The following is a 25487-nucleotide window of genomic DNA, read 5'->3' as shown; positions in this document are numbered from 1 at the left end:
TTATTTCGAGAGGACCTAAAGGATTCCCCCCCACAGAAAATTGACTTTGCAGCGGACCCGGATCGGATCCGCCTGCGTGGCAGGCACTACATCACAGAAAACGTTGACATTCATGAGAAGCATGTGCGCCCTGATCGTTCTTCAACCTCGATCGCCATGCTAGTTCCCGGGGATGCAAATGCAATCATGCGATCGAATGCAGCCAGATCGACGACCAGGCCGGTTTTTATTCACTGGTATAGCAGTAGTAGTATCTCCGATCCGATTATCCTTACAGGCGCATTGCAATCACGCGTACAGCAAAATTAATTTACACAGAATCGAACTCCCCCAAATCATCGCACATACTATTACAAACACAAGATCCGCTCAACCGATCGATCGATCAGCCATTCAGCTCCAACCAAAATTAAGCATGGACGGCTGCTACATCGCTTGGACAGCAGCGGATTCAGAGGAAGAAGAAGCAGAGGAGCCATCGGCGGCGGCGCGGCGGGGGCAGCGGTTGAATCCGTACCAGACGTTGTCGGGGAGCGGGTCGCCGTAGCGGAAGGTGGAAGGGGTGCCGGAGGAGGACGTGGGCTCGTAGACCCTGACCCACTCGGGCGTCCATCCGGACCGGCCGGACCGGCGGAGGTAGAGGTAGCAGATCCCGTACCCGCAGGGGCCCCCGACCTTGAACGTGTCCTTGGCGCACCGCGTGAACACGCCGGCGGCGTCGAGGCGGGCCGCGTACGCCTCGTTCCCGTACGCGTCCCCGAACGCCAGGCCCACCGCGTCCGCCGTCCGCGCCGGGGAATCGCAGCTCGTCTTGATCTGCACCGTGTACCAGCAAGTCCGGGCGCCGATGTGGGCCCGGTCGAGGCCGCCGCCGCCGTGGTCTTCGGATTCGGGCCGTGGGAGCGGCCGGAGGAACGACGCCGAGGCCAGGACGAGGTGGATGCAGAGCAAGAAGAAGCAGGCGAGGGCGGGCTGCTGCGGCCGGCTCCGGCGCGCCATGGCTGGATCGATCGGGATGGCGATCGAGAGCTGGTGGAGTGGACTCGATCGATCGAGGCGGCCGGTGAACTGGCTGGCTGGCGGAGATCTTTATTTAAGTACCATGTGGGCATGCGTCTGGCTGGCCTGCTCTGATCTGTCGAGATTTAAGGCCGGGGCCCAGTACGTAAGGGCGTGCGGTTGGGCTGGCACGTCGATGAGGTGGCCGGTAATGGGGGCCCGCATGTCCCTGTCTGCGGCTCCATGGTCTGCGTATGTGTAGTGTACCTGCGTCGTGTGATCGTGTAATACGTGGAATTTGTTCAATCGGACGAGAAGGACACGATCGTGGCTCTCCATGATCCACGACCGCGAGTATCGCTGTCGCTGTCTTCGCTATCGTCTGATCATGCAGGACAAGATGAGTGCATGATATAGATTTGATCGAGGGATGTTAGTAACAACCAAATGCTCAAATCCCTGTTCCTTTCGTTCTCTCATTTGCGCTTCCCCTCCTTCCTTAATCCCCAGTCAACCTGCTTATTAGCCTGGACCTCCTCAGTGGAATGACTAGCACTCTGTTTTATAATTCTTGTCTTAAATTTGTCTAAAATCGATATACCTATTCGAAAAAGCGTCTGGATACATGTAATGTTTCGAGAAAAATTATGGAACGGAGGTAGTATTTCGTTAGATCAAATTGATACTCCCAGAGACTGGATTTTCAGTTGCCGTCGATCTAGGCTGCGGGAGAAGGAGGGGGACGTACGTAGCTGACGAGCGATCTTGAAATGAACTGGCCTAGCTATGTCATCTGCAATGATCGCCGCTGTTGCCTTTGCTCCGTCGTCCGCATGCTGCATCAACTGAGAAGCCCTTTGTCGACGATGTAAGTGTTTTTACCAATCAATAAAGTCGCCACGATGGTTTTCCCTAAAAAAAAACTGGAAAGCCTTCGTCGTGACGCCGAAGACGGACAAAAACACATTTCGGCATGGGTAGCCTGACGAGGAGCACGTGCGGCGGCGGAGACGAGTCGGCCTCCTCGCAGCAGCTGGCCCTGTATTATGCCACAGATGGGCCTGGAGCAAATTCAGCCCATCCCAAAGCCGGCCCAGGTTATTGTCCTTCTTTACGCCTTCCGGAGCACGCTCGCGTAAACTTGGGATGCTATCACGCATCGCATCGCTGTGAAGTGACAACCGTTCGCCCGGCGTCTGAAACGTCTCCGGCTGCCCGGCGTCTGAAAGCAGCAGTCAGTCAATCACACACCCTCGTCGTCACGCCTGACGAACAGAAGGAACAAACACCAGATCCAAAGCAGCCATTAAAACCCCACCGCAAACACACACTCGACCAGCACAGACAGAATCACAGCAGCAGCAGCAACCAATGGCGGCGGCGGCGGCGGAAGAGGGGCGGCTGAAGCTGCTGGGGTTCTGGTCGAGCCCGTTCGTGCTCCGGACACGCTACGCGCTCAACCTGAAGGGCATCCCTTACACGAACGTCGAGGAGGACCTCTTCGGCGCCAAGAGCGAGCTCCTCCTCGCCGCCAACCCGGCCCACGGCGGGAAGGTGCCGGCGCTCCTCCTCCCCGACGGCAGGTCCGTCTCCGAGTCATTAATCATCGTGGAGTACCTCGACGAGGCGTTCCCGGGGACCCCGCCGCGGCTCCTCCCCTCCGACCCGCACCGCCGCGCGACGGCGCGGTTCTGGGCGGCACACGTCGACGGCGCGCTGCTGCCCGCCTGGATCCCGCTCTACGGCGGGAGCACGGCCGAGGAGCGCGTCGAGGCGGCGCGGCGGGTCGTCGGGGTCCTGGAGACGTTCGAGGGGGTGCTGCGGCGTGGGGATTGCTGTTCCTCCGGCGAGGAGGAAGAAGGGGGATTTGGATTCTTCGGCGGGGACAGCGTCGGGCTCGTGGACGTGGTGCTTGGCGGGTTCATCGGGTGGCTGCGCGCGTCGGAGGCCATGTGCGGGGTGAAGACGATCGAGGACGGCAGCCGGACGCCGCTGCTGGCGGCGTGGGCGGAGCGGTTCGCCGCGCTCGAGGGCGTCAGGGAGATCCTGCCGGAGGTGGGGAGGCTGGTGGAGTACAACCAGATGAAGCGGGCTCTCCGCGGGCTGCCGTTCCTGCCGCCCCATCAGCAGCAGTAAGCAAAAGGAAAGTAAGCAAACAGGTCTCATACATACACAGGAATACTGTATCTCTGCATTGTGATCGGGATTCCGAAATAAATAATCGAGCATTGAGACCTGTTTCTGTCAAGAGCACCGTGTATGTGCATCGTTATCCATTATGATCCACCAGATCTGATTAGCGTCATTGCCTTCGTTAAGCAAAACTGGATAAGGTAAGGGCTCAATTTTTCTTTATCTGCATATAGGTACGGGTTTCCGGCAAGAGATTCCCGGGGGAGAAGTTTTTCACTAAAATTCAGAGGAAGAAAAATGAACACGGTAAAAAGAGGGGCATTCCGAGAATTGAACTCGGGACCTCTCGCACCCTAAGCGAGAATCATACCACTAGACCAAATGCCCTTCGTTGAGCGCTTAATCCTCCGAAACTTAATTATCTAACTCATGCGTGTGTACCGTTCGATTCTACAACTTCATTGCTGCACTCTCGCAAATTCATAACGCATCTTAAACGCTGCAGTTTCAGAAATTCACAGTGCATCTTAAGCACTCGATTCTGGAATAACAGCCTTGACACAAAGAAAATAAGGAAGTGGTACTGTATGATACGGGATGCTTTTTTTTTTTACCAAGCCAGGCTACAAGTATCGACCCCCTCCCCCCTCCTAATCATCAGACATCAGTTAACCCTGGAGCACTTCCTCCTTATCTCGCCCTGCCTGCCGGTCTTCACGGCGACGCTGCTCATGCTCACCATGGCCTTGGGGAAATCATAGGCGAACCGGAGCCCGAACAGGCCGCGGACGTTGCCGGCGTACTTCTGCACGAGGCCCTGCGTGGCGTCGTCGCTCCACAGCCTCTGGTCCGACTCCAGCACGGCGTTGCCGTCCCTCACGTTCTTGAAGAAGCTCGCGTCGAACGTGCCCGTGCTGTCCTTGTCCAGCGCCACCCGCCGCGAGGGGTCGCCGTTGGGCGGGCACAGTGCCCGCAGCTGCGGCAGGAACGCCGGGCTGATCGTCGGGTCCGCGTTGCCCGTCGCCGTGAAGTTGAACAGGCGGTACCGGAAGAGCGCACAGTCAGTCTGCCCGATGGTGTGAGCACCTACAGGCCCGTGTTGCCAGGTCACTTGTTAACTTGTTGCAGCATTTATCAGCAAAATGAGATACAATTCACTGAAGACTATGTATTATGCAAGTCGATGTCAAGACCATACCGACTAGCGTTACGAGATCGTGGTCACTTAAGCCTTGATCGGCAAACTTTTGCCGCTGAACGGATACAGGATCGGCGGGAGATGGTAAGGCCTTGGCATCCGCTGCTGATGAAATTCTTCCGTCTCTTCGTCCCAGAGGTACTGACCAGCTTGGCCCACCAGTCTTACATGGTACAAAAAAGTGAGTCAATCAGTCCTTTATTTTTCTCTCAACAGTAACATAAGCTATCCCTGTAAACGATAACATAACTACATAAGCCAGCAATTCAATCATCAGACCCTCTACCAAAAGGTAAACAGTTCTTAATCAGCATGAATTCAGCACATGGCTAGAGAGACATAATTAAGGCCTGCGTAGTTACAGAGTGACTCACCAGATCAACCGAATCACGAGCGGCGAGGGCCAATATATCAGCACAAGATACCACCCCAGGGCAGGTGGCCTCCAACTGGGACTTGGCATCGTCTATCACTTCAAATCCCCTGAGACCAAAATTCTGTGGGGCAGTCCTTTCAGATGATGCTCCAGAAATCAAAACAGAAGCATCACATCCCTACAGTGCATGGCAGAAGAAACAAATGTCAGACAGGAAAGCAAAACTGCACAGGGTCCTTCGCCATCAATTGTAAAATGAGGACAACAGAACATGGGATCGAGAGGAAAGTCAGGAGTACCAAACCACAAAGTAGTACAGAGAATCGAATTATAGAACTAACTTGGACAAAACAGTCATGGAAGTGTAGCCTGAGCAAGCCTGGGGCAATGGTGGCATCATTGTTGTAGTACTTTTTGACAGTAGACCTCACTATATCCTCGGCATCAGGACAGTTGGAGTCGTAGAATCCTCTCTGCAGTCCCTGGCTAAGGACCAAAGAACTTCTCAGTAAAGCACTGAATAGAAAGAAAAGAGCAGCTATTTCTGATGCTGTCATGTTCCTAGAAAGAGTTGTGAAGAACAGTTCTAATTGTGGCAATCCTGTAAGCGTATTGTTCATTATATAGGGTCTCTGTGCTTGTGCTATCCTCCAATTACTGCAGTCTTTTCGCAATCTTAGTTAGTGGAGTAGCAAGTGGATCATGCACTACTGAACAATGTGGATTACAGCTAGTATGCCAATCTCATATTTATAATTTACATGTTCCCCGTCATCAACTTATGCAACAATTGTTCTGTTATGCAAGATAGCAGCAACCACTCAGCCCTACGTTTGAAAATGCTTGATTTCCATGTTGCACCCACATAACTAAGCCGCTTCATACACCTCAAGCAGAATTAGCATATGCAGGACATATGTGCTTCCTATTATGCAGGTAGTATTCAATAGACTTCTGTATTCTCATAATCAGTGATAGCACCATCTCAGGTTTCACACTAGAATGTGAACAATATTTCAGAAAGAAGGTGATCATGCTATATTTTGAGCTAATATGTATAAGATTGTTGTTTATAGCAAACACTTCAAGAAATATGAGTAACGTTGAAGCTCCTTAGTCTGAACTGTGTAAGCTCAACAGCAAATAGAGAGCAAGATGAAATACATATGGTGATCTCTAAAGTCATACAGCAGACATGCCACTAAATTTTGAGCAATCTGATTGCAATTGATTTAGACACTTCTAGGTAAAAACGAGCCATTCGAATAGACTAGTCATCATATTTAACAACAAATATCGGAGAAGTGGTGTTTCAGAGGTAATCGTGATTCATGAAGAACATGGAAAGATGTTACTGAAAAATGCTTGCTCATATGTATACACTCGTGAAGAACGTGGGGGAACAGTTAGTGGAAGGGTTTCTCGCAAGTAGGCTTGACATGTATGGACCCCCACTATAACAATTTTGCATTTCAGGTAGACCACAACAAAGTGCTGCACGTGCTTCATGCAAATTGATAAAAGATAAGAAAAGCAGAAGTGCCCTAGCACTGATGAGCAATTTAGCATAGTCTAACAGATAGATTATACCTACTATTTGGTGCCTTCTTCAGTGCCAATGGACACATTATTTTGGAGATTTACGACAGCTAGAAATAACCCATCAGCTGATAAATTCTCATATAATGTTTTTCTAAATGCAAAAGCCATGGGAAAGTGATCACCCTTTTTTCAATTTAGAAGCAGATAGAATAAGATCATTGTTTTCTGTTAACAGGGTAGTAGACAGATCAAATGCAGGGATCTCAGCAGGGTAAAATAAAATATACACCGTGTATGAATACTAATTTATCACCGTGATACATTATTTCTAGACTTTTTCTTGAAGTATGACTTCAAAACATAAATTTGAAGGTATGGACAGAAGTTTCAGTTCATATATATGTATATATGAAAGAAGCATGCAATTCATATTTGAGCTCTTCGTAAGGCATGGCGAAAACTGCATAACATGAATTATCGACGGCAGGAAAAGCAAAGCAGATGACGAAGCAATAAATTCACAGGGTACTTGCCATTTTCTCATCAAACCTGGAAATCATTTGCATGGAAATTGAACACAGGAACTCAGCACGCTGACATATTACCTTGTCCTGGTACCTAGACTTCCAACCTGGCCCTTGGGCTGGTTATTCCTTCTCTTTTGGTACATAGTACTAACAAACTTGTATTTCTAGTTCAAAATTATGGTACAAGAGCAAATTTACACGGTTTTCTGCGTTTGCATAGGCTGCAAATGTTGGGCACTACCATGACACTTTCAGGTACCTGACCTAACACGTTCGAGCAACCCTCATATAGACATATCAACAAAAACCACCTTCGCCTCACAAGTCAGCAAGTGAAAAACAATTCAGCACCAAACTCCTCGAATCATATGATGAATCAACGCAGAAATGAATCTACTTGGAGTCTGAACATGGTTTGCTAGATAACTAAATTAGGTTGCTCCAGTGGGAGAAGCAGAAGCTACCGGCAAGACATGGATGGACATCCATAAAGACTAACGGAAGGGCCAGACTATTCAAGGCCAGGCAGGTCCATACCATGGAAAAGCAGTTTGACCATATTGAGCTCATGGTGTTGTGAGACTGCTTTTAAGAATTAAGACTGAAACCCTTTATACGGACTCCAGGCACCACCGTGACTCAGCAGATGCTGACTACATTTGCTTCTCGAACTGTCAGCTAAGCGACAGTTCCGCCATCTAGCTAGGTGTCACACCACAATTCACCAAATAAATAAGGAGAGACGCTCGACCAATCAAGCCAAATACTCCTATATAATTGCACATTGAGAGACACTCGAGTGTAGTACAATTGCACTGTTGAAAATGACAAGGGCGGGTGAGGTGGCCTGGGGAGAGTGCCGCGTGAACGCCTGACCTGGTGTCGGCACGGGATATGCATGAGGTGAGGTGAGACGGGACATCCTGTCAATCCGTCCAGGCGGGGCATTCGGTCGAACAACTTGCGCGCGCAAGAGGCCGGGGCCGTGGGCGGCGCGGGGCAGGCGCCATGCGAGCGAGGTGGACGCGACGTCGGCACGGTCGGTCGAGCACCGGCCAGCACGTTCGGTCTCCCTCCCTCGATCGAGGCCGGTTGCCAAGTCAATGCGTACTGCACTCGCTTCGCTCGCCGAGGAAGAGAGGACCTCGGGAGGCCGCAACGGTGTGAGCGTCCACATCGTCCGAAGAACTGGGCAGCAGTAGAGTGTGTACGTTTTCTTCCTTCTTTTCTTTTCGGGATCGGGACACGGGCTGGGTGATTGGATCGGGACGTCGTGCCATGGATTAACGAGGCGGTAGCGACGGACGGATGCCTCTCAAAAGTTTATTAATCTGCAATTTATTTCCCGGCTGGAGATCCGCGGAGACGACGCGTAGCCGGAGAAACCGGCTGGACTGCTGCTATGCTAGTGCTAATGCTAAACCCCGTGACGTGCCCACCGGCCACCGCGTGTAAATAAACAATAGGAAATGGGGGATGAATGAATGAGAAAGAAAAACAAAGAAGAGAAAGAAGAGATCGCCCTCGCCGCGTCGCGCTGTCTGTCTGTCTCTCTTTCTTTCCCTCCTCTAAAGACTCCCCAGCGCGAAGCAATTCTGTATCTCACTCGATCGGATCTGATCTCATCTGATCCGCCTCTTCCCCGACCTCTCTCTTTCTCTCTCTCGCGCGCCCTGCTCCGCCTACCGGAGAGCTCCGCTCGTCGGCGGTAAGGTGAGCCCTCCTCCCCCGCTCGCTAACAAACAGTGTTCAAGCTTACCACCGCCACTGCGTCTGCCGCTGCTTGTTGTTGTCGGTGGCCGGATCTGCCGTTTGTTTGTTTTTCTCTTTGCTTTCGTTTCGCCTCTGGCGCGCTCCGCTGGTTGCTCCGGCCGAGCGCGGGCGCGGGCGCTTCGCTGCTTCCGCTCTGCGCGCTTTTTAACCCCTTCCCTTTGTAAGTAGCTAACTGCTGTATCTCTCTCTCTCTCTGTGTTTGTGGCTGTGCGTTGTGTCGCGCAGAGGATTAGGAAGGACACTTCGTCATGGCGCAGATCTTGCTCCATGGCAACCTCCACGTCACCATCTTCGAGGCCTCGTCGCTCTCCAACCCTCGCGCCAGCGGCGGCGCACCCAAGTTCCTCCGCAAGGTACTTTTACAGATCATTTTATTCCTGTTTACTACACTTACTTCTTTTTTTCATTTTAGTCGAAGCTGAATCCATCCACCTTTACCATGTCCTACTTGGCGTGCTAGTATACAGTGACACATGGCAAAAATGGTTCGATTAGGGGAGAAACAGAGATCATATCACTGTCAAAAACTGAAAATACGAGAATATATACTGTTTGTTGTTTATCCAACATCGATCATTGCTAAAGTTCGTTGTCTACCATAGTTCCCCTCTGATTTAAAGGTTTATGTGATCATGATTACTTATTGGTTGCCTAACTCGCTGGTTCCGAATCCACTGTTTTTTTGTACGCAATGCGTGCTTTTGTGATCATGTTGACAATATATGACTCTTCCTGTGCTAATACGTCAGTGCTTACCTTGACAGTTTGTGGAAGGAATTGAAGACACTGTGGGTGTCGGCAAAGGCGCCTCCAAGCTATACGCCACGATTGATCTTGAGAAAGCTCGTGTAGGGCGTACCAGGATGTTGTCCAACGAACCTGTCAACCCTCGCTGGTACGAGTCGTTCCACATCTACTGCGCACACCTTGCTGCCGATGTGATCTTCACCGTCAAGGCTGACAATGCCATCGGGGCGACCCTCATTGGGAGGGCGTACCTGCCTGTCCAAGAGCTTCTGGATGGAGAGGAGATTGATAGGTGGCTTGAAGTCCGTGATGATAATCGTGAGCCTGTTGGTGAGAGCAAGATCCATGTGAAGCTTCAGTACTTTGACATCTCCAAGGACCGCAATTGGTCGAGAGGTGTCCGGAGCTCCAAGTATCCTGGTGTTCCCTACACCTTCTTCTCACAGAGGCAAGGATGTAAGGTTACCTTGTACCAAGATGCTCATGTCCCAGACAACTTCATTCCCAAGATTCCGCTCGCCGATGGCAAGAGCTATGAACCTGGCAGATGCTGGGAAGATATCTTTGATGCCATAAGCAATGCTCAGCATTTGATTTACATCACTGGGTGGTCTGTGCACACTGAAATCACCTTGATTAGGGACACCAATCGCCCAAAACCTGGAGGAGATGTCACTCTTGGAGAGTTGCTCAAGAGGAAGGCCAGTGAAGGTGTACGTGTCCTGATGCTGGTGTGGGATGACAGGACTTCAGTTGGCTTGTTGAAGAGAGATGGCTTGATGGCCACACATGATGAGGAGACTGCAAATTACTTCCAAGGCACGGACGTGCACTGTGTTTTGTGCCCTCGCAACCCTGATGATTCAGGCAGCATTGTTCAGGACCTGCAGATCTCAACAATGTTCACACACCATCAAAAGATAGTAGTTGTTGACCATGAGATGCCAAACCAGGGCTCCCAGCAGAGGAGGATACTCAGCTTTGTTGGTGGCATTGATCTCTGCGATGGAAGGTATGACACCCAGTACCATTCCTTGTTTAGGACACTTGACACTGTCCACCATGATGACTTCCACCAGCCTAACTTTGGGACTGCATCCATCACAAAGGGTGGCCCAAGAGAGCCATGGCATGATATTCATTCACGACTCGAAGGGCCAATTGCTTGGGATGTTCTTTACAATTTCGAGCAGAGATGGAGAAAGCAGGGTGGCAAAAATATTCTCGTACAGCTCAGGGATCTTTCTGAAATAATTATCCCACCTTCTCCTGTCATGTTCCCAGAGGACAGAGATACCTGGAATGTTCAGCTCTTCAGATCTATTGATGGTGGTGCTGCTTTTGGCTTCCCTGATACTCCTGAGGAAGCTGCAAGAGCTGGGCTTGTAAGTGGAAAGGATCAAATCATTGACAGGAGCATCCAGGATGCATACATAAATGCCATCCGGCGGGCAAAGAACTTCATCTACATTGAGAACCAATACTTCCTTGGAAGTTCCTACTGCTGGAAGCCTGAAGGCATCAAGCCTGAAGAAATTGGTGCTCTTCATGTGATTCCCAAGGAACTTTCATTGAAGATCGTCAGTAAGATTGAAGCTGGGGAACGATTTACTGTTTATGTTGTGGTGCCGATGTGGCCTGAGGGTGTTCCAGAGAGTGCATCTGTACAAGCAATTCTGGACTGGCAAAGGAGAACGATGGATATGATGTACACTGACATCGTACAAGCTCTCCAAGCAAAGGGAATTGAAGCAAACCCCAAGGAATACCTCACTTTCTTCTGCTTAGGAAACCGTGAGGTGAAGCAGGATGGGGAATATGAACCCCAGGAGCAACCAGAACCTGACACTGATTATGTCCGCGCTCAAGAGGCTAGGAGGTTCATGATATATGTTCATACCAAAATGATCATAGGTACTTCTTCAGTTATGCTTAATCCTTTGGTTTCATTATATTTCAATTTCAAGTTTTTGAATGGTTCCATGATTTTCTTTATCTAAAGTATGTTCATACCAAAATGATCATAGGTACTTCTTCAGTTCTTTTTAATCTTTTGGTTTCATTATATTTCTATTTCAAGGTTTTGAATGGTTCCATGATTTTCTTCATCTAAAGCATGTTAGATGTAGTTAGACAGAATAACATCAAAGAGCAGTGCATTGTTTTGTATTTGCATCTGGCTCATATACACATGGTATATTTATGTATCATAAGTGACAACAACTTGAAGTTCTGCATCTTGAGTTGTCATTACAGCTATTTTGATTTCTGGTGATTTGTAATATCACAGACTGGGCGGAGTCCTGACTGTCCTTTATTTTCTGTTGAAAACTACTAAACACTGTGAACATCGGTTTCTATATATGAAATTGGGAGCGCAGCTCCTTTCTCTTAAAAAAAACTTCAAGTCAGTTTCCTTCCTTTGAATACGAGAGGCATCAATTGTGTAAAACCGCAAAGAATCAAATATCTGAAATGCAATTGTGATGAGCTTTGTACAACTACTATATTTTGTTTCAAGACTTCATTATGTTTACTAGCTAAATGCACGTGTGTTGCTACGGAATTATAAATATATATTACATGCATGAGTTGTTTTAAATACCTTTGTGCTCATATTTTCCAATTTAATGCTAAATAAGAATTGTCTCAAATATTTATTTGAGAAAACAATTATGTCAAAAGTATACATCAAACCAGATCAACTACAATAAAAGATCTTGATACGTAGCTACATCACATTGAATGGGTGACAATCAATTGATTATCTAACGAGCTAGGGTACTGTAGTCTCCATAGATGAATTGACGACCACCAAGTCGAATCTTTATAAGTGTGAAGATTTATTTCATAAAATGAATTGCAATCAAGTGTTGCTGATTAGCTACTCATGTTGGCAAATATCGAACAAATGCTATTTTGTTCCCTCGTGTCCATTGAGAGGATCCAATTATTGACCAAGCTACTTCTTCATTCCATTTGCAGTTGATGATGAGTACATCATTATCGGGTCTGCCAACATCAACCAGAGGTCAATGGACGGTGCTCGGGACTCTGAAATTGCTATGGGTGCTTACCAGCCGTACCACCTGGCAACCAGGCAGCCAGCCCGGGGCCAGATCCACGGTTTCCGGATGGCGCTGTGGTACGAGCACCTAGGCATGCTGGACGACGTGTTCCAGCACCCTGAGAGCCCCGAGTGCGTGCAAAAGGTGAACAAGATCGCGGACAAGTACTGGGACATCTACTCCAGCGACGACCTGCAGCAGGATCTCCCCGGTCACCTGCTGAGCTACCCCATCGGCGTCAGCAGTGACGGGGTGGTGACGGAGCTGCCAGGGATGGAGTTCTTCCCAGACACCCGGGCCCGCGTCCTCGGCGCCAAGTCAGATTACCTTCCCCCCATCCTCACCACATAGATCGCTGCAGCACTCCCTGGGTTTGTCCTACCGAACTGTTTGGTGGTTCCTTTGGTGATTCAGAACTTGTTCAGAATAGCTTTGTGTTATAGTGGTGATCAGGATGTAATAAGCGCGGTGGTGTGCATGGTTGAGAAGAAACATGGTAGTGTCTAGGATGATTTGCTGTGTTGCAACGAACCTATGTAAGATGACACTTGGATACGTGACATGGTTTCTGTTGTTTGTACTGCTGTTTAATTAAAATCGCGGATGCTTACGATACTTTGTGCAGACCTGGAAGCTAAGAATTTGTTTCCAAGGTAATTTTGTTTTTCGAAAAGGGGAAGGCCTTAGTTGCAGTGACGTGGACTCTTTGGGCTTTAGGGCCATTGATCTGTCATTCCACTATCTCCCGGTGCCAAATCCTTCGTTGTAGACGAGCGACAGAGAGTCGAGACTGTCCCCTGGGTTTCATTTTAGTATTGTCCATGTTTTTTTTTTCTGGTGGACTCATGCATTCCGTAGTTTCCGGATATCATGGCGGGCTTCACGTGTCCTGTCGTTCCTGGATTCCATGGCGGGGCTTCCGCAGTCGGTGTCTGTGATTAAATCCGGCCCAGTTGGTTCAAGACACGGCCCACGGAAAGTGGCGGGGCTGTTGCTCGCCGAGACGCAAAGTCATCGATGGCGGAAAGCGAGCTGGCAGTGAAAAAGCAAAGCACCCCGTGCAGTCTTCGTCAACAGCATCATCGCCTCGTCCCTCTCCTTTCCCCTTATCCCAAATCGTGCCCCATACCCCACCCAATCCGCCCCATTCCTCATAAATCGGCCCCGGTCGGTGGCTCGATCGAATCCGATCCGGTTCCATTCCCTTCCAATCGCAGTTGCAACTCCAGTTCCAGTTCCATCCCGAGGCGGCCGAACCCAGCCGGAGAGCCTGATCGAGCGGGAGTGGCGGGACCGGACTCCATGGCGGCCCGCGGCGGCGGCATCGGCGGAGGGGGATCGGCGGGGAGGGTCGGCGACTGGGACGTCAACCTGGGCGCGCGCTGGGACTGGCGCGCCATCCCGCAGCTGCTCTCCTCCGCCTGCATCTTCATCTGCTCCGGGTAGGCTCGCTTCCGCATGCCCCCCTGTTCTTCTCCCCCCTCGTTCGTGTCTTAGCGCGTGGATCTTAAGCTATGCTGTCGGGGAGGAGTTCGTGTGGGAGCCTACGGCCGCTCGCGGACGAGCAACTGCAGATGACCGGCCAGGCAGATGGTTGTGGCTGTACTCGTACTTGCAGTTTTTCTCATGTTCTCCAGTATAATGTAGTACTGCTAGTGATCTAGCCTCTAGATTAGAGGCTGCTTTCGCCTACTTGTGAAAATGAACGCAGCTTTGTCTTTGGATTATTAAGTGGGTGATTTTATGCTAATTGTCGACATGTTCAAACTCCTTGCAAACAGAGCAGAGGCTGTTTTGGATGCTGTGAGAAGGCTGTAAAACATGTCGGTGAGCTTTCAAAGAGCTTATTGACCCAGGACCTACATCCCACAGTTGGAGAAGAATTTTGGAGCACAACTACCATAGAGGTCGATCAGGCAGATCTACGAGGGATTCCTCCGTTCCACCCAACCTCCTTTCCCCTTGATCAGCATGGAGCCGGAAGCAGTCACAACCCTTCTGAATTTGGTAATCAGAGTATTCCTTTTTTGAACCATGTTGACATGTATGCCCAACAAGAGGTTTTTCACTACATCTAACGCAATCTACAGTTCAACCTTGATGATTTGACTAAATCTCCTGTCTTCAGCCATTGGGCATCTGTGTCATTTTAACTGTGGAAGCAGCTTCATTTTGTTCACTCTGCTTCTAATTATCCATACATTTTGGTTTCAGTTGGGAAAATATTGTGGTATTAGCTTTATAGTGTGTTAAAAATATCCAATGATTGTGCTTGATATAATCATACTGTTCATGTCCAGCAGTGTTAGCCTCGCAAATCTTATTTCATAGTCGGTCGCCTATTGGCTTTTGTCAAGATCAATGCAATTGGTTTACTCTGTCTTAATTGGTAACAACTTTGAGTCCATGCTGTTTCGCTCAATTTTGGGGAGATGCCGAAAACACTTTCTTTCTATACATGCTTTCGACAGAGCATTTTTTGGGGGAACTTTGTATCCATACTTTGCCTTTCTGACGTCTTACATATTTTGCTGCTAAATTTGTACTAACAAATTTATGTAGACAAACTATTACCTAATTTGTGTAGGCAAACTATTTTGCTGCTAAATTTTATTGCTGAAGAACAAGGGGGAAATTGATGTCTGCTGAGTCTTATTTGACAGACCAAATAAAAATATCATTGCAGGTTTTTCTCTTTGGGAACAAATTAGGGAGGAGTGGACTGATAATAGAAAGGAGCAACCTGTGGTGAAGCAGATCCATGAACCAGTATTAAGGTATGAAGATGTAATGTCCTATCCATTGTGGAAAAAGGGGGAGACAAACGGTTTAGTATATAATTCAAGTTGCCTGCACTACTTTTTCTATTGACTTTGAAGGACGTTTTGTTTGTAACCTTCATATTTTTGTGTTGATGAACCCACCCTTTCCTTCGGAAGCCTTAGATAAATCTGAGGTATTCCAATGGCGTGTTTCGATCAAGGTGATCCAAATGTGCTGCCCCTATTTGTTTTCACTTCTCGTGGCTCTCCTAATGGTGCTCTATTATACAGCTTATCATTTTCTCTTGTTCCTGATACTGGGGCTCTACCATTCTCAATCTATGATTCTGTTCCTCCCTATAATTATTAGTGTGTCTGAAGTTCTAAAACTTGTCTGTATAAGTACCATTTGTTCGATCCTTCATTTGTTAGTGTCAAAAGGTAATTCTGGGCCGTTTTACAAACAATAAAATATTCACCAGAAGCAATGGCAACTGTTCATCATTCATAAATGACATTGAAAACTAATTGAAAACTACTTGGATGCAAATTTTGTACAGAATGTGGTCTTCTTGTTTTGCCAATTTTGTTTTAAACAAAATTTATGCATTCTGAAATCATATATCTAATGGAGCTTGAACTGAATAGTAGTATGCTGTACTCTGAATCTGGATGCTCACCTAAGCAATTTACTTATGCAGTTGGAATGCAGCATATGAGAGTTTGCTTGGATCCAACAAGCCATTTCCTCAACCTATCCCTCTACATGTAAGATCTAAGGCAGTTCCATTTGCCACTCCATTCAAGTCATGTGGTTAAACCCAGATGATGAATTTGCAGGAGATGGTTGATTTCCTGGTGGACATGTGGGAGCAAGAGGGGCTGTACGACTAGCTCGAGCGCGTTCCCGTAAGAATAACATAGCTGTAGTCTTTGATGAGGTAACGAGGGTGTGGCCTGTCATACTTGTTTTTTTGTGCATGGAGGCCTGTTGTGCTTGCTGAATAGTAGTACAAAATACAATGCTGTCGTGGTGCTTGTATTGATAGAAGGAATGGTCCAGATCTAGCCGCTTGGTCGGATTTGTCAAAGAAAGCGGCAAGAGAGACAGAGAAAGATGCGTGACGCCAACTTGTTAAAATGAATGTGGTCCGTGTTGATTTGAGAGGAAGATGGTAGTAGCATCTAACACTGCTGACATTGGCTCTTGATGGTTGAATTATGTTTAGCAAGGAGCCGTGTGGATCTCCGTAACCTGTTTGAAGTGTTGATACTTCTGCCGCTTCTTTCTGATACTGAAGTTGACACAATAATACTGCACTATTTGTGCTCCAAGCGCCATCTGTGATACTTGCAAGAGCTGTTCTTCCTGCTCTCTCTTTTTTGCGTGTCAAACATTGCTTTTATTTCTGTGCGAGGTGTGACTTGTGAGATGATCCTCTTCTCCTTGGCATTAGTAGGAATCAGAGCCACAAAGCACAAGCGTCGACAGAAACATTGAAGCGCAGACAGTGACCCTCTTCAGTATTTTCTCGTTGCCGAAGAAGGGGGGTGCCAGTGAGCCAGTGACAACAGGCGAGGTGGCCTGGGCCGAAACTGGCAAGAGGCTTAGCATAATCTGGGCCGTCGGCATCAAAACGGGCCTAAACACACACCTTTTGCGCTTCCCGATCCCACTGACTGTTGTCGACTCACTCGTCTACGGCCCCCACCCCACCACCTGTCCTCCTTTCCATTCTCAGCTCAGCCTCGGCGGTGCCAGCCTCATCGAGGCCTCCGCTGCGATTTTTCAATCTCCGCTCCTACTTAACCACGGGAGCGGGGGCCGCCTCCACCCGACGAGGAAGGGTTCAGTTCCGAAAGAGGAACAGAGGGGAAATAGGGCCACCCTTCCTCCGTCCTCCTCTCCGCCGCCGCCGCCGCCGAAGCAATCCGCGTCCGCCAGCCAGCCCGCGCCGCCGATCTCTAGGGTTCCGTCCGTCCGTACGTCCTCGCTCCGATCTCCCTTACGTCCGTGCGCATTGCTGCTTCTGATCTGATCCGCGGGTTGGTTGGGGTTTTTTTTTTCCGTGTTCCTGTTTTTCGTCTCGTAGGGTTGGGAGGAATGGCGTCGTCGGCGGGCCCCCGCTACGCGCCGCCAGATCCGACGCTGCCCAAGCCGTGGAGGGGCCTCATCGACGGCACCACGGGTTACCTCTACTTCTGGAACCCGGAGACCAAGGCCGTCCAGTACGACCGCCCCACCGGTCCGCCGCCCCCGGCCCCTGCTCCGCTCCCGGCCCCCGTCGCGCAGCCTGCCTACCCCGAGGAGAGGGCCAGGAACCGAGACGCTCCCGAGGTAACGCGCCGAATGCTCTCTCCCCTTTTCGGGGAGTTTTTCTTCCTCTCCCTCGTTGCTTATGAAGTCTCCTACCCTGCCCTATAAATGTCGTACGATACGGGATATCCTTTCTGAATTGATTGTTATTTTGTTGCTTATCAGCCGCAAGCGCAAGCTGCGGCGAGCCGCCTGCAGAGTGCGCCTGCTGATCATTTAGAGGTGTGGAATCTTCTCCTTATGTGTGTCATTATGATCATTCGCTTGTTTGGCGTTACGTTGTGAACCTTGCATTGTATTTGTCTCATGTATGCCGGCAAGGTTTATAACTAGAATGCCGATAACCGTTAAGCGGAAAGAGCAGTTTTGTTTTGCCTGCTCTAGCTATGTTGACTCCTGAATAGGGAGCATGTAAGCATTAAACCGCACCTGCGTCATGAGTTGTCTTCTTGCGTTTCAGCGGCGCTCCGAAGCTGCAGGAAACCGCGTGCAGAATGTGCCCTTTGCTGATCACAAGCCCAGGAGCGATCCTTCTTTGGAGGTAACACATCTCTCATGAATTATAGGCCACACGGCACTTGCTTTAAACTGCATTGCTCCATATCTGCAGCAAAGTTGGCACGTCTACTATGATACATGTGATGTGATCGTAATCTATGCACATTTATTGTACTGCTTCCAATTGGTGTTACACAACGAGTTGTCCTGTTTTCCAGCCACGCTATTCAGGTGGAGTGCACCACACAGCTGTGACATCAACTAACCAAGTTTCACAGGCTGCCAATGGAAACCACATCTCGCCAGAAGCATACCGTGCTAAGCATGAGATTACTATTATTGTATGTGTTCAAGTACTTCTGTATCCCCCAATCAGACCTGGTTGTTATGTGCTATGTTGCTTATTTATTCTACATCCCTATCTCTATTTACCAGGGAAATGAATCTCCAGCGCCATTCATGACGTTTCAGTCCACATGCTTCCCTCCTGAGATTCTAAGGGAGGTAGGTCACACATAATGAGCATCAATAGTAATGGTTTGTCCTGTATCACTCTTTGAAGTCAGCAATTCCAATCGGAGTTTGCTCTGTTTGTTGTCTTGTCCGGCATCCTTTTGGTTGAAAATCCAACCCTATTTTTTGTTTTGTTTTTTCATCTTTAGTTTCAATATACTGGTTTTGCTGGGGTTTTTTTCATAGCGAGCCTTTTATCTTTTGCTGTATTGTATATTTGGGCTTACAGTTTTATATTATACCAGCTATAGTATTCATTTTTTCACACGGTACTAATTTCTATGATGGATCTATGGTTTTACAGGTGCAGCAAGCAGGATTTTCAGCACCAAGTCCTATCCAAGCTCAATCATGGCCGATTACTCTAAAGGGTCGTGATATTGTAGCTGTGGCAAAGACAGGTTCTGGAAAAACTCTGGGTTATCTACTTCCAGGGTTCATTCTTGTTAAGAACCTACGTAACAATTCAAGGGATGGTCCGACTGTGTTAGTTCTGTCTCCAACCAGGGAATTGGCAACCCAGATTCAAGATGAAGCAGTCAAGTTTGGTAGATCATCAAGAATATCATCTACTGTATGTCGCTTCTATCTTTTTACACCCATCTGTTATTTGCACTACGCTGGTCTAAGCCTATGTATACAGTCTGTCTAATTCTTAGATCACTTTTGTAGCATGTGCATCCACATTAAATATATTACTACCCAAGAACATGAAATTTCCCTCTTTTTTTGAAAGCTACATATAGTTGTTCTAATAGCATATTATTTAATCAATTTTTTCTCCTTTTAGTGTCTATATGGTGGTGCTCCAAAAGGCCCTCAGCTAAGGGATTTGGAGCGTGGTGCTGACATTGTTGTTGCAACTCCTGGAAGATTGAATGACATTTTAGAAATGCGAAAAGTGAGCCTGCATCAAGTAGCATATCTTGTTCTTGATGAAGCTGACCGAATGCTTGATATGGGATTTGAGCCACAAATAAGGAAAATTGTGAAACAAGTACAACCTAAACGGCAAACTCTTATGTTCACTGCCACTTGGCCAAAGGAAGTGAGGAAAATAGCCTCAGATTTGCTGACTAACCCAGTCCAAGTTAACATTGGGAACACTGATCAGCTGGTTGCAAATAAGTCAATCACTCAGGTAATGAAAATGTCATTATTTGACTGAAATTATTTTGTTTCATTATTTTGAACTGGTTTGTTACATGTTGCAGTATGTGGAAGTTATCTCACCTATGGAGAAACAGAGACGACTTGATCAGATCTTGCGATCACAGGAGCCTGGATCCAGAATCATAATCTTTTGTTCCACTAAGAGGATGTGTGATCAGCTGTCCCGGAACTTATCTCGGCAGTATGGGGCTTCTGCTATTCATGGTGATAAATCACAGGCTGAGAGGGACTCTGTTTTGAGTGAATTTCGAAATGGCAGGTGCCCAATTCTTGTAGCCACTGATGTGGCTGCTCGAGGCTTAGACGTAAAGGATATCAGGTTTGAATTTCCTCTTTGCGGCTTGTTCAATTTTGAAAGCTTGACTTTCTTTAGAAACAATGTTTCATGGTATAGCTCATAATATGATAATAGTGATGGCCGGATACATCTTGTACTAATCTGTAGATTCTAAAATGTGGTTCACTGACTTTCCTTCCCAAAATCTCTTGCCAGAGTTGTGGTTAACTATGATTTCCCAACGGGTGTTGAGGACTATGTCCATAGGATTGGGCGAACAGGTAGGGCTGGTGCGACTGGACTTGCATATACATTCTTCTGTGATCAGGATTCGAAATATGCTTCGGATCTTGTGAAGATTTTGGAGGGTGCAAACCAATCAGTTTCGCAACAGTTGCGAGATATGGCTTCCCGTGGAGGTTATGGTAGCAGGCCACCACGGCGTTGGGCATCATCTAATGATTCCTATGGTGGTCAGGGATCTTTTGGCAGCCATTCTAGGGATGGTTCAAGCTTTCAATCTAGGTGTGTATTAGTTTGTATTTGAATCCTGTCTTCAAGAAAAGCACCAAAGCAGACTAATGAACCATCATTTGCAGTGCCTATAACAGCAGCAGTGGCAATACATTTGGCAGTACTCCTAGCTTCCATTCCAGGTAAGGCACCAGTTTCTATTCTCTATTGCCTCTTCATGCTCATCCATGCCTGATGAACCATCACTTATCCATAGCAGCAGTAACAACAATCAGTCCAGTGGCAACCCAAGCTTCCCTGCCAGGTTAGTATAATTTCCTTATTTCCAGCTTATGTCCAATCCCGATAAATAATTAATTGTCATCTTGCGTAACAGTGGCGGCAACAATCAAAGTGGTGATGGTCTCAGCTTTCATGAAAGGTACTACTATATCCAATAAAAACATGCTTCTACCTCAACATCTCATGGATACTTTAAATTCATAAAATAAACTAGATCTCTGTTTTTGTTGTGTTAACAACAAGCATTGTTGCTGTAAAATCATCTGTTTTGATTTGGTGAATTATTTGGTGTAGCTGAATGGTCTTGTAGTCAGGTTGATAAGTTGAGCTAATGCCATTATATTTTACCTGTACTTTAAGTAGAAATAACTCGTGCCTGTTTTGCTCTATCTTGTTGACAGCTTCATTTGTAATTTATTAAATAGTACTCCCTCTGTTCCGTAATTCTTGTCGAAATATTACATGTATCTAGACGCTTTTAAGGAACAGATACATCCATTTTTTAGCAAACTTGAGACGAGAATTATGGAACGGAGGGAGTAGTTTAGTTTATTGGGATGTGATTCATCCACAAAAGCTTTATATTTGACGTTCCTCTCTGTGCAATTGGCTGGCAGATTCTATAGCTCTCGAGGTGCTGATCAGAACAGAACAAGCAATGACGGCTTCCGGGCTAGGAGCAGGAGTCCTCCCAAGGCTGTGGGAGTCTCCAACTGGTAAATGTCAAGATGCGACCTGGCAATCATGATGGTGACGAAATTAGGTGGAGTTTGGAATTGGTTTTCTAACCAAATTATAGTATCTCTTGTGCTCGCTGAAGCAAAGAATGTCCTGGGATCCCCCTGACATAGCTTGTTAGTCTTTTGCTCTGTTGATGCGGTGCCTGGGAGGCACTTTATATTGTCGGTATGCCGGTGTTAGTACTTGGTGAAACCTTGAACCTTGGGACTTCTTTGCTATTTATACCCTGGTAGTGTTTTATAATCCTCGGAAACGAACCTCCTGAGACGTGAATTTTGGGCCGTACCATGTAAGTTATGTTTGACTGGTGTAAATGCTCTCAGCCTCAGGGTGGCTAGATGTTGGACCGGATGACCTATGCTTTACATGTGCTGAACTTCTGAACAATCTAGCTCATGACATGCCTCTGCAGCTCTGCTGCTGCAAGTTGTCTCAGCAAAGATTCTGAATTTTACACATAGATGATGCATCTCTCATTTGATTATTCCAGGAGGATGCTACAATTTTTCAGACCGAAAATAAAATGTTCTTGCTATCACGTTAAGAAACTGCTGTAGCCTGTAGTACGAGTGTACAACTGGGGGCGGCAACTGGCAAGTAGTACGTACATTTCCTGTCAATATCTGGACCTAATCTTCTCTGCCACAAAATCTCGTGTTTGGAAACAACTACTGTAAAGTGTAAACTGAGGTCAATCTTCATATACTCTTGGGTTTACTTTTCTTCAGCCTAGAGTAGAGGTAAACTCCCCCTAATGCCGCGCCAGTTCCTGCAGGACGAAGAACAATCCAAGATGACATTGGTCAAGTAAAAGAGAAAACAGGCAATTTTGTCTAGCTCTTTAAATTATGATTTTTACCCAGTGCGTTGACAGCCGAGATGGGAGTCCTGAAGAAGAGAACAGACGACACGATGACCACCACGCGCTTCACGCAGTTGGCGACAGAGTGCGTCACGGGAGACACTCTCGCTAGGATCATGTACGAGATCTGCCATCGCCAACCACAACAGGCCACAAGGATTCACAATTTAAACTTTCCAATAGGTGAAAAATTCTCAAAATTTCACTGGGGAGCCGCTGTGCTCACCTTCTGGTAACCATGGAAGCAGAGGCCGGCCAGCGCTGCCCTCACGCAGAGCTCCGGGAGGTTCAGGCCCTACACGCCAAGCAAAAGAAAGAGATTGCACGCGATTGATTTGTTAACTTTGTTTTTGTTTCATTAGGATTTAGGAGCTGTGTAAATTTTGCAGATGCTTACGGTGCTCTGGAGGTAAGCTGGGGAGAACTTGACCCCTTCCGCGAGCAGCATCAGGGGGCAGGACATGAGGAAGGACAGCACGGTGATGACGGAGAAGAGGTTTATGTCGTCCATGGATTCCTCCTCCTGAAAGCAAAGGAGCAAATCTTAATCAGCGGCTACGAAGAATGTTAAAAATCATGGCGAAGAAGAAACAATCACCTGTTGGCCGCCGAGGAGCCGCTTGCTGAGGACGTTCCTTGTCTGGTTGAGCAGATTCGACGCCATGGCGCTCCAGAACCCGACCCTGCTTCCACCGAAAGCGACAAGACAACAAGATTCCTCCAATTATTTGGGTGCAAAAAGGAATGTAATCATTTGTGATAAGATTTATTCTCCAATGAGGGGGTAGAGGAGAGGATCAAAGATGCCAAGGACAGACCAGTTGAAAGAAACCTCGGTCAAAGATGCCAGGGCGACGCCGCCGACGATCGGCACCAGGGAGCCCAGCACCAGCAGCGAAGGCGTCTGTAGTAAGTTTTCAGTTCAGTTCAGTTGAGGAGGGAGATGAAATATGAAGGACGAGTCCGGAAGAACCACCTCGCCGAGGAAGAAGGCGGAGAGCAGGACGGTGAAGAAGGGCTCGGAGGCCTTGACGGTGTGCGTGAAGGAGACAGCCACCTTGCCCAGGCTCATGTTGGTGAACACCGTGCCCAGCATGTGCCCCGCGGCCAGCGGCGCGATCCTCGCCAGCTGAGACGACAAGACAAGATTCAGTTTGCCGGGCAAAAGAGAGAAAGCTTTCAGTTTGGCGGAAAGAATTATGATCAGCAAGCCATGGCCCTGACTGACCTGTGCGGCGGAGAGCTTGGGCGCCGGGTGGAGCCTGGCGGCCCACATGAAGAAGATGACGAGGGAGCCGAAGCCGAGCTGGAAGGCCGTCATGGTGTAGGGGAACGGCAATGCCTGGAGGACCTGCGACCATTGCAAAGCGGATTCATTCATTCATTTGATTGATTGACCGATCGAGCACAAGGGGGATGGCGAAGAACAGGGGAGGCGGCCGAGGGAGGATTCTAGTAAAAAAATGGCGGACCAGCTTGTTGTAGATGTTGAAGTAGATATTGAGGAGGTACCAGGCGACGATCATGGCGCCGAGCTCCACCGCGCCCGCAATGCCGCCCGCGGCCGCGTCGTCCCCCGCCGGGAGCTCCGCCGCAGCAGCAGCGCTCGCGGTGACCGCGCGCCGGGCCCTGTTCCCCGAAAGCAGCGGCAGGAGGGGGAGCAGTTGCTGGCCGCGGAGAATCCGGAGAGGCGGCGGGGCCATGGTGTTCTCGCGGCGGCCAGCGGCGGCGGAGCAGGAGGCGCCGGCGGCATGGCGCGAAGAGGCGGCCGCCGCCCAGGCCGCGGCGCGCGAGGACGAGAGCGAGGCGGCCGCCCGCTGCATCTAGCTCGCTTGCCGGGTTTCTCCTGTTGTCTCTTGTGTGTGTGCGATGGATTCGCTCGTGCTTGTTGGGGCCCTTTGCACAAAATATATAGGACGGGAGTTATAGCGACGTTACAGCGGGGAAGCTGGTTGAATCTTGCCGGGATCCCGTACAGATTCGTCGTCGCCTTGCTCCAGGTTTCTTTTCTTTAAGCAGCCCCATGTAAGACCGCAGTAGCGAGGAAAGTGAGGGCGGCCGGGGCTGCATGAACGCCAATTAGGTTTGAACACCCTCTCTTCGTGCTGGTCTCTACCAAAGTGACGCTGCTTTTTGTTTGTAGAGAGAGTAGCGCCTAGTGATTGATTTCAATTCATTGAAAACTCCAGTCTCACGCAGAAATGTTTCTCGACGTCTGCAGGGTGACTAGGCAAATTTTCCTGTGAAATTCCTGCGGAGCATGTACGTTTCTTTGGAAAGTTTTTTTTGTTCGCAGGATAGAAAAATTACAGGATTGTGATGTCGTATCCATTTGAATCCCACGAGATTGTGGTTGGACCAAATATTTGTTTGGTCGAACATAGCAAAAACAAAGGAATATTAAAAAGATGTTGGAGTGGATGAAATTGTTTATATATGAAATGTAGTGCAATAGAATCTTTAGGAAAAAATTCCATAGAATTCGATTCTATTACAAAGTAAACGACCAAGCACGGGAAAAAATCTTAAGGATTCAAATTTTGTACACCCTCCATTTGATTTATAAGACCCACGTGGAATTTTATGTCAAACTTTGACCAAAAATTACATTGGTAATACGAGATCATTGCGGCACAAAAAATATACTGTTAGAGTATTAAATATAATGGGTGAATAATTGTTAGTCAAAGTATGACACAAATTTCAATAGAAGCCTTATATACACAAACGGACGGAGTACTATACAAATCCACGTCACTTGTTTCAGGACGCACCTTCGGGATTTTAGGCTTGATCGACCGACGTCACAGGTGACGTGCAGCAGAGATAATTGCAGCGGGAAGAAAGAGAGCTTGTCTGAGTTGTCTCTCTGCTTTATGCCGTTGGATGTAATGGAAGGAGAAGTCATTAAACGAGATGATAAAGAAAAGAAAGCCGCGGCCATGGAGATAGGAATAAGAATACATAAGGTGGTGATGGGGGTTGCCAAACCGAAAGCAAACGCAGATGGAAACCGATGATCGATGTATCGATCGGCGAACGGAGGAGTTAAATTTGTGGAGAATGATGCGTGCATGCTCGACGGCGACCGGCGGTGGAGTCTCCTTTTTTTTTTGAGAACGTGGAGTCTCCATATTTGTGGACCATAGCTGGTGACCTTGCAAAGCCCACCAACGTTCATGGCCCTTCTTCTGTTTTGTTCGTTCTTGTTTAGCAACGCGACCC

General features: G+C 48.1%; 7 protein-coding genes and 1 non-coding gene across 10 annotated transcripts; 4 read left to right on the top strand and 4 right to left on the bottom strand.

Moving 5' to 3' along the window:
* Positions 1-187: 187 nt before the first annotated feature.
* On the bottom strand, positions 188-1135 carry LOC104582503 (embryo-specific protein ATS3A). The gene has a single exon (XM_010232222.3). It carries the CDS (start codon positions 997-999, stop codon positions 427-429), a length of 573 nt encoding a protein of 190 aa, XP_010230524.1. The 5' UTR covers positions 1000-1135; the 3' UTR covers positions 188-426.
* A 551-nt stretch (positions 1136-1686) lies between these two features.
* Positions 1687-3247, top strand: LOC100841117 (probable glutathione S-transferase GSTU6). The gene has a single exon (XM_003565350.4). It carries the CDS (start codon positions 2371-2373, stop codon positions 3133-3135), a length of 765 nt encoding a protein of 254 aa, XP_003565398.1. The 5' UTR covers positions 1687-2370; the 3' UTR covers positions 3136-3247.
* A 200-nt stretch (positions 3248-3447) lies between these two features.
* On the bottom strand, positions 3448-3519 carry TRNAP-AGG. The gene has a single exon. It is a non-coding gene; the product is annotated as a tRNA-Pro (tRNA).
* A 4-nt stretch (positions 3520-3523) lies between these two features.
* On the bottom strand, positions 3524-7556 carry LOC100830627 (peroxidase 25). The gene is made up of 4 exons (XM_014898733.2): positions 5048-7556; positions 4705-4884; positions 4331-4493; positions 3524-4218 (listed from the first exon to the last, which is right to left on the bottom strand). The coding sequence occupies exons 1-4, from the start codon at positions 5324-5326 to the stop codon at positions 3797-3799; spliced, it is 1044 nt and encodes a 347-aa protein (XP_014754219.1). The 5' UTR covers positions 5327-7556; the 3' UTR covers positions 3524-3796.
* Positions 7557-8241: 685 nt separating this feature from the next.
* On the top strand, positions 8242-12978 carry LOC100826235 (phospholipase D alpha 1). The gene is made up of 4 exons (XM_003569307.4): positions 8242-8488; positions 8774-8901; positions 9313-11209; positions 12281-12978. Exons 2-4 carry the CDS (start codon positions 8797-8799, stop codon positions 12712-12714), a joined length of 2436 nt encoding a protein of 811 aa, XP_003569355.1. The 5' UTR covers positions 8242-8488; positions 8774-8796; the 3' UTR covers positions 12715-12978.
* A 436-nt stretch (positions 12979-13414) lies between these two features.
* On the top strand, positions 13415-16460 carry LOC100834614. Its single transcript, XM_010232219.3, has 5 exons — positions 13415-13805; positions 14150-14370; positions 15050-15140; positions 15827-15893; positions 15966-16460. The coding sequence occupies exons 1-5, from the start codon at positions 13666-13668 to the stop codon at positions 16017-16019; spliced, it is 573 nt and encodes a 190-aa protein (XP_010230521.1). The 5' UTR covers positions 13415-13665; the 3' UTR covers positions 16020-16460.
* Positions 16461-16979: 519 nt separating this feature from the next.
* LOC100840811 (DEAD-box ATP-dependent RNA helicase 14) lies at positions 16980-21787 on the top strand. 3 transcript variants are annotated; one of them, XM_010232214.3, is made up of 14 exons: positions 16980-17108; positions 17219-17463; positions 17608-17664; positions 17903-17983; positions 18159-18281; positions 18376-18444; positions 18758-19027; positions 19244-19594; positions 19668-19945; positions 20120-20428; positions 20503-20559; positions 20637-20681; positions 20754-20798; positions 21277-21787. In XM_010232214.3, the coding sequence occupies exons 2-14, from the start codon at positions 17230-17232 to the stop codon at positions 21377-21379; spliced, it is 2022 nt and encodes a 673-aa protein (XP_010230516.1). In that variant the 5' UTR covers positions 16980-17108; positions 17219-17229; the 3' UTR covers positions 21380-21787. The 3 variants fall into 3 exon arrangements, with proteins under 3 accessions (XP_010230516.1, XP_010230515.1, XP_003565397.1); XM_010232213.3 differs by having other exon boundaries at positions 20634-20681; XM_003565349.4 differs by lacking the exon at positions 17608-17664 and having other exon boundaries at positions 20634-20681.
* A 73-nt stretch (positions 21788-21860) lies between these two features.
* On the bottom strand, positions 21861-24169 carry LOC100824388 (phosphoenolpyruvate/phosphate translocator 3, chloroplastic). Its single transcript, XM_010232218.3, has 9 exons — positions 23735-24169; positions 23491-23613; positions 23239-23391; positions 23081-23166; positions 22861-22945; positions 22660-22785; positions 22489-22557; positions 22260-22389; positions 21861-22169 (listed from the first exon to the last, which is right to left on the bottom strand). Exons 1-9 carry the CDS (start codon positions 24083-24085, stop codon positions 22099-22101), a joined length of 1194 nt encoding a protein of 397 aa, XP_010230520.1. The 5' UTR covers positions 24086-24169; the 3' UTR covers positions 21861-22098.
* Between the last annotated feature and the right edge of the window lie 1318 nt (positions 24170-25487).

Source organism: Brachypodium distachyon, chromosome 2, assembly GCF_000005505.3.
Source record: "Brachypodium distachyon strain Bd21 chromosome 2, Brachypodium_distachyon_v3.0, whole genome shotgun sequence".
NCBI classification, from domain to species: domain Eukaryota; kingdom Viridiplantae; phylum Streptophyta; class Magnoliopsida; order Poales; family Poaceae; genus Brachypodium; species Brachypodium distachyon.
This window is presented reverse-complemented; position numbering and strand designations above follow the sequence as displayed.

Bases quoted from the DNA above. Each gene is read 5' to 3' on its own strand.
- LOC104582503 (XM_010232222.3), bottom strand. From the start codon at position 999: ATGGCGCGCCGGAGCCGGCCGCAGCAGCCCGCCCTCGCCTGCTTCTTC.
- LOC100841117 (XM_003565350.4), top strand. From the start codon at position 2,371: ATGGCGGCGGCGGCGGCGGAAGAGGGGCGGCTGAAGCTGCTGGGGTTC.
- LOC100830627 (XM_014898733.2), bottom strand. From the start codon at position 5,326: ATGAACAATACGCTTACAGGATTGCCACAATTAGAACTGTTCTTCACA. The intron at 4,885-5,047 runs GTTAGTTCTATA...CATGCACTGTAG, and splicing joins TCCATGACTGTTTTGTCCAA to GGATGTGATGCTTCTGTTTT. The intron at 4,219-4,330 runs GTATGGTCTTGA...ACGGGCCTGTAG, and splicing joins CGATCTCGTAACGCTAGTCG to GTGCTCACACCATCGGGCAG.
- LOC100826235 (XM_003569307.4), top strand. From the start codon at position 8,797: ATGGCGCAGATCTTGCTCCATGGCAACCTCCACGTCACCATCTTCGAG. The intron at 8,902-9,312 runs GTACTTTTACAG...TTACCTTGACAG, and splicing joins CACCCAAGTTCCTCCGCAAG to TTTGTGGAAGGAATTGAAGA. The intron at 11,210-12,280 runs GTACTTCTTCAG...TTCCATTTGCAG, and splicing joins TCATACCAAAATGATCATAG to TTGATGATGAGTACATCATT.
- LOC100834614 (XM_010232219.3), top strand. From the start codon at position 13,666: ATGGCGGCCCGCGGCGGCGGCATCGGCGGAGGGGGATCGGCGGGGAGG. The intron at 14,371-15,049 runs GTAATCAGAGTA...ATATCATTGCAG, and splicing joins TCACAACCCTTCTGAATTTG to GTTTTTCTCTTTGGGAACAA. The intron at 15,141-15,826 runs GTATGAAGATGT...TTACTTATGCAG, and splicing joins ATCCATGAACCAGTATTAAG to TTGGAATGCAGCATATGAGA.
- LOC100840811 (XM_010232213.3), top strand. From the start codon at position 17,230: ATGGCGTCGTCGGCGGGCCCCCGCTACGCGCCGCCAGATCCGACGCTG. The intron at 18,282-18,375 runs GTATGTGTTCAA...TCTATTTACCAG, and splicing joins AGCATGAGATTACTATTATT to GGAAATGAATCTCCAGCGCC. The intron at 20,799-21,276 runs GTACTACTATAT...ATTGGCTGGCAG, and splicing joins GGTCTCAGCTTTCATGAAAG to ATTCTATAGCTCTCGAGGTG.
- LOC100824388 (XM_010232218.3), bottom strand. From the start codon at position 24,085: ATGCAGCGGGCGGCCGCCTCGCTCTCGTCCTCGCGCGCCGCGGCCTGG. The intron at 23,392-23,490 runs GTCAGTCAGGGC...TTGTCGTCTCAG, and splicing joins CCAAGCTCTCCGCCGCACAG to CTGGCGAGGATCGCGCCGCT. The intron at 22,946-23,080 runs GTCTGTCCTTGG...CGGTGGAAGCAG, and splicing joins ACCGAGGTTTCTTTCAACTG to GGTCGGGTTCTGGAGCGCCA.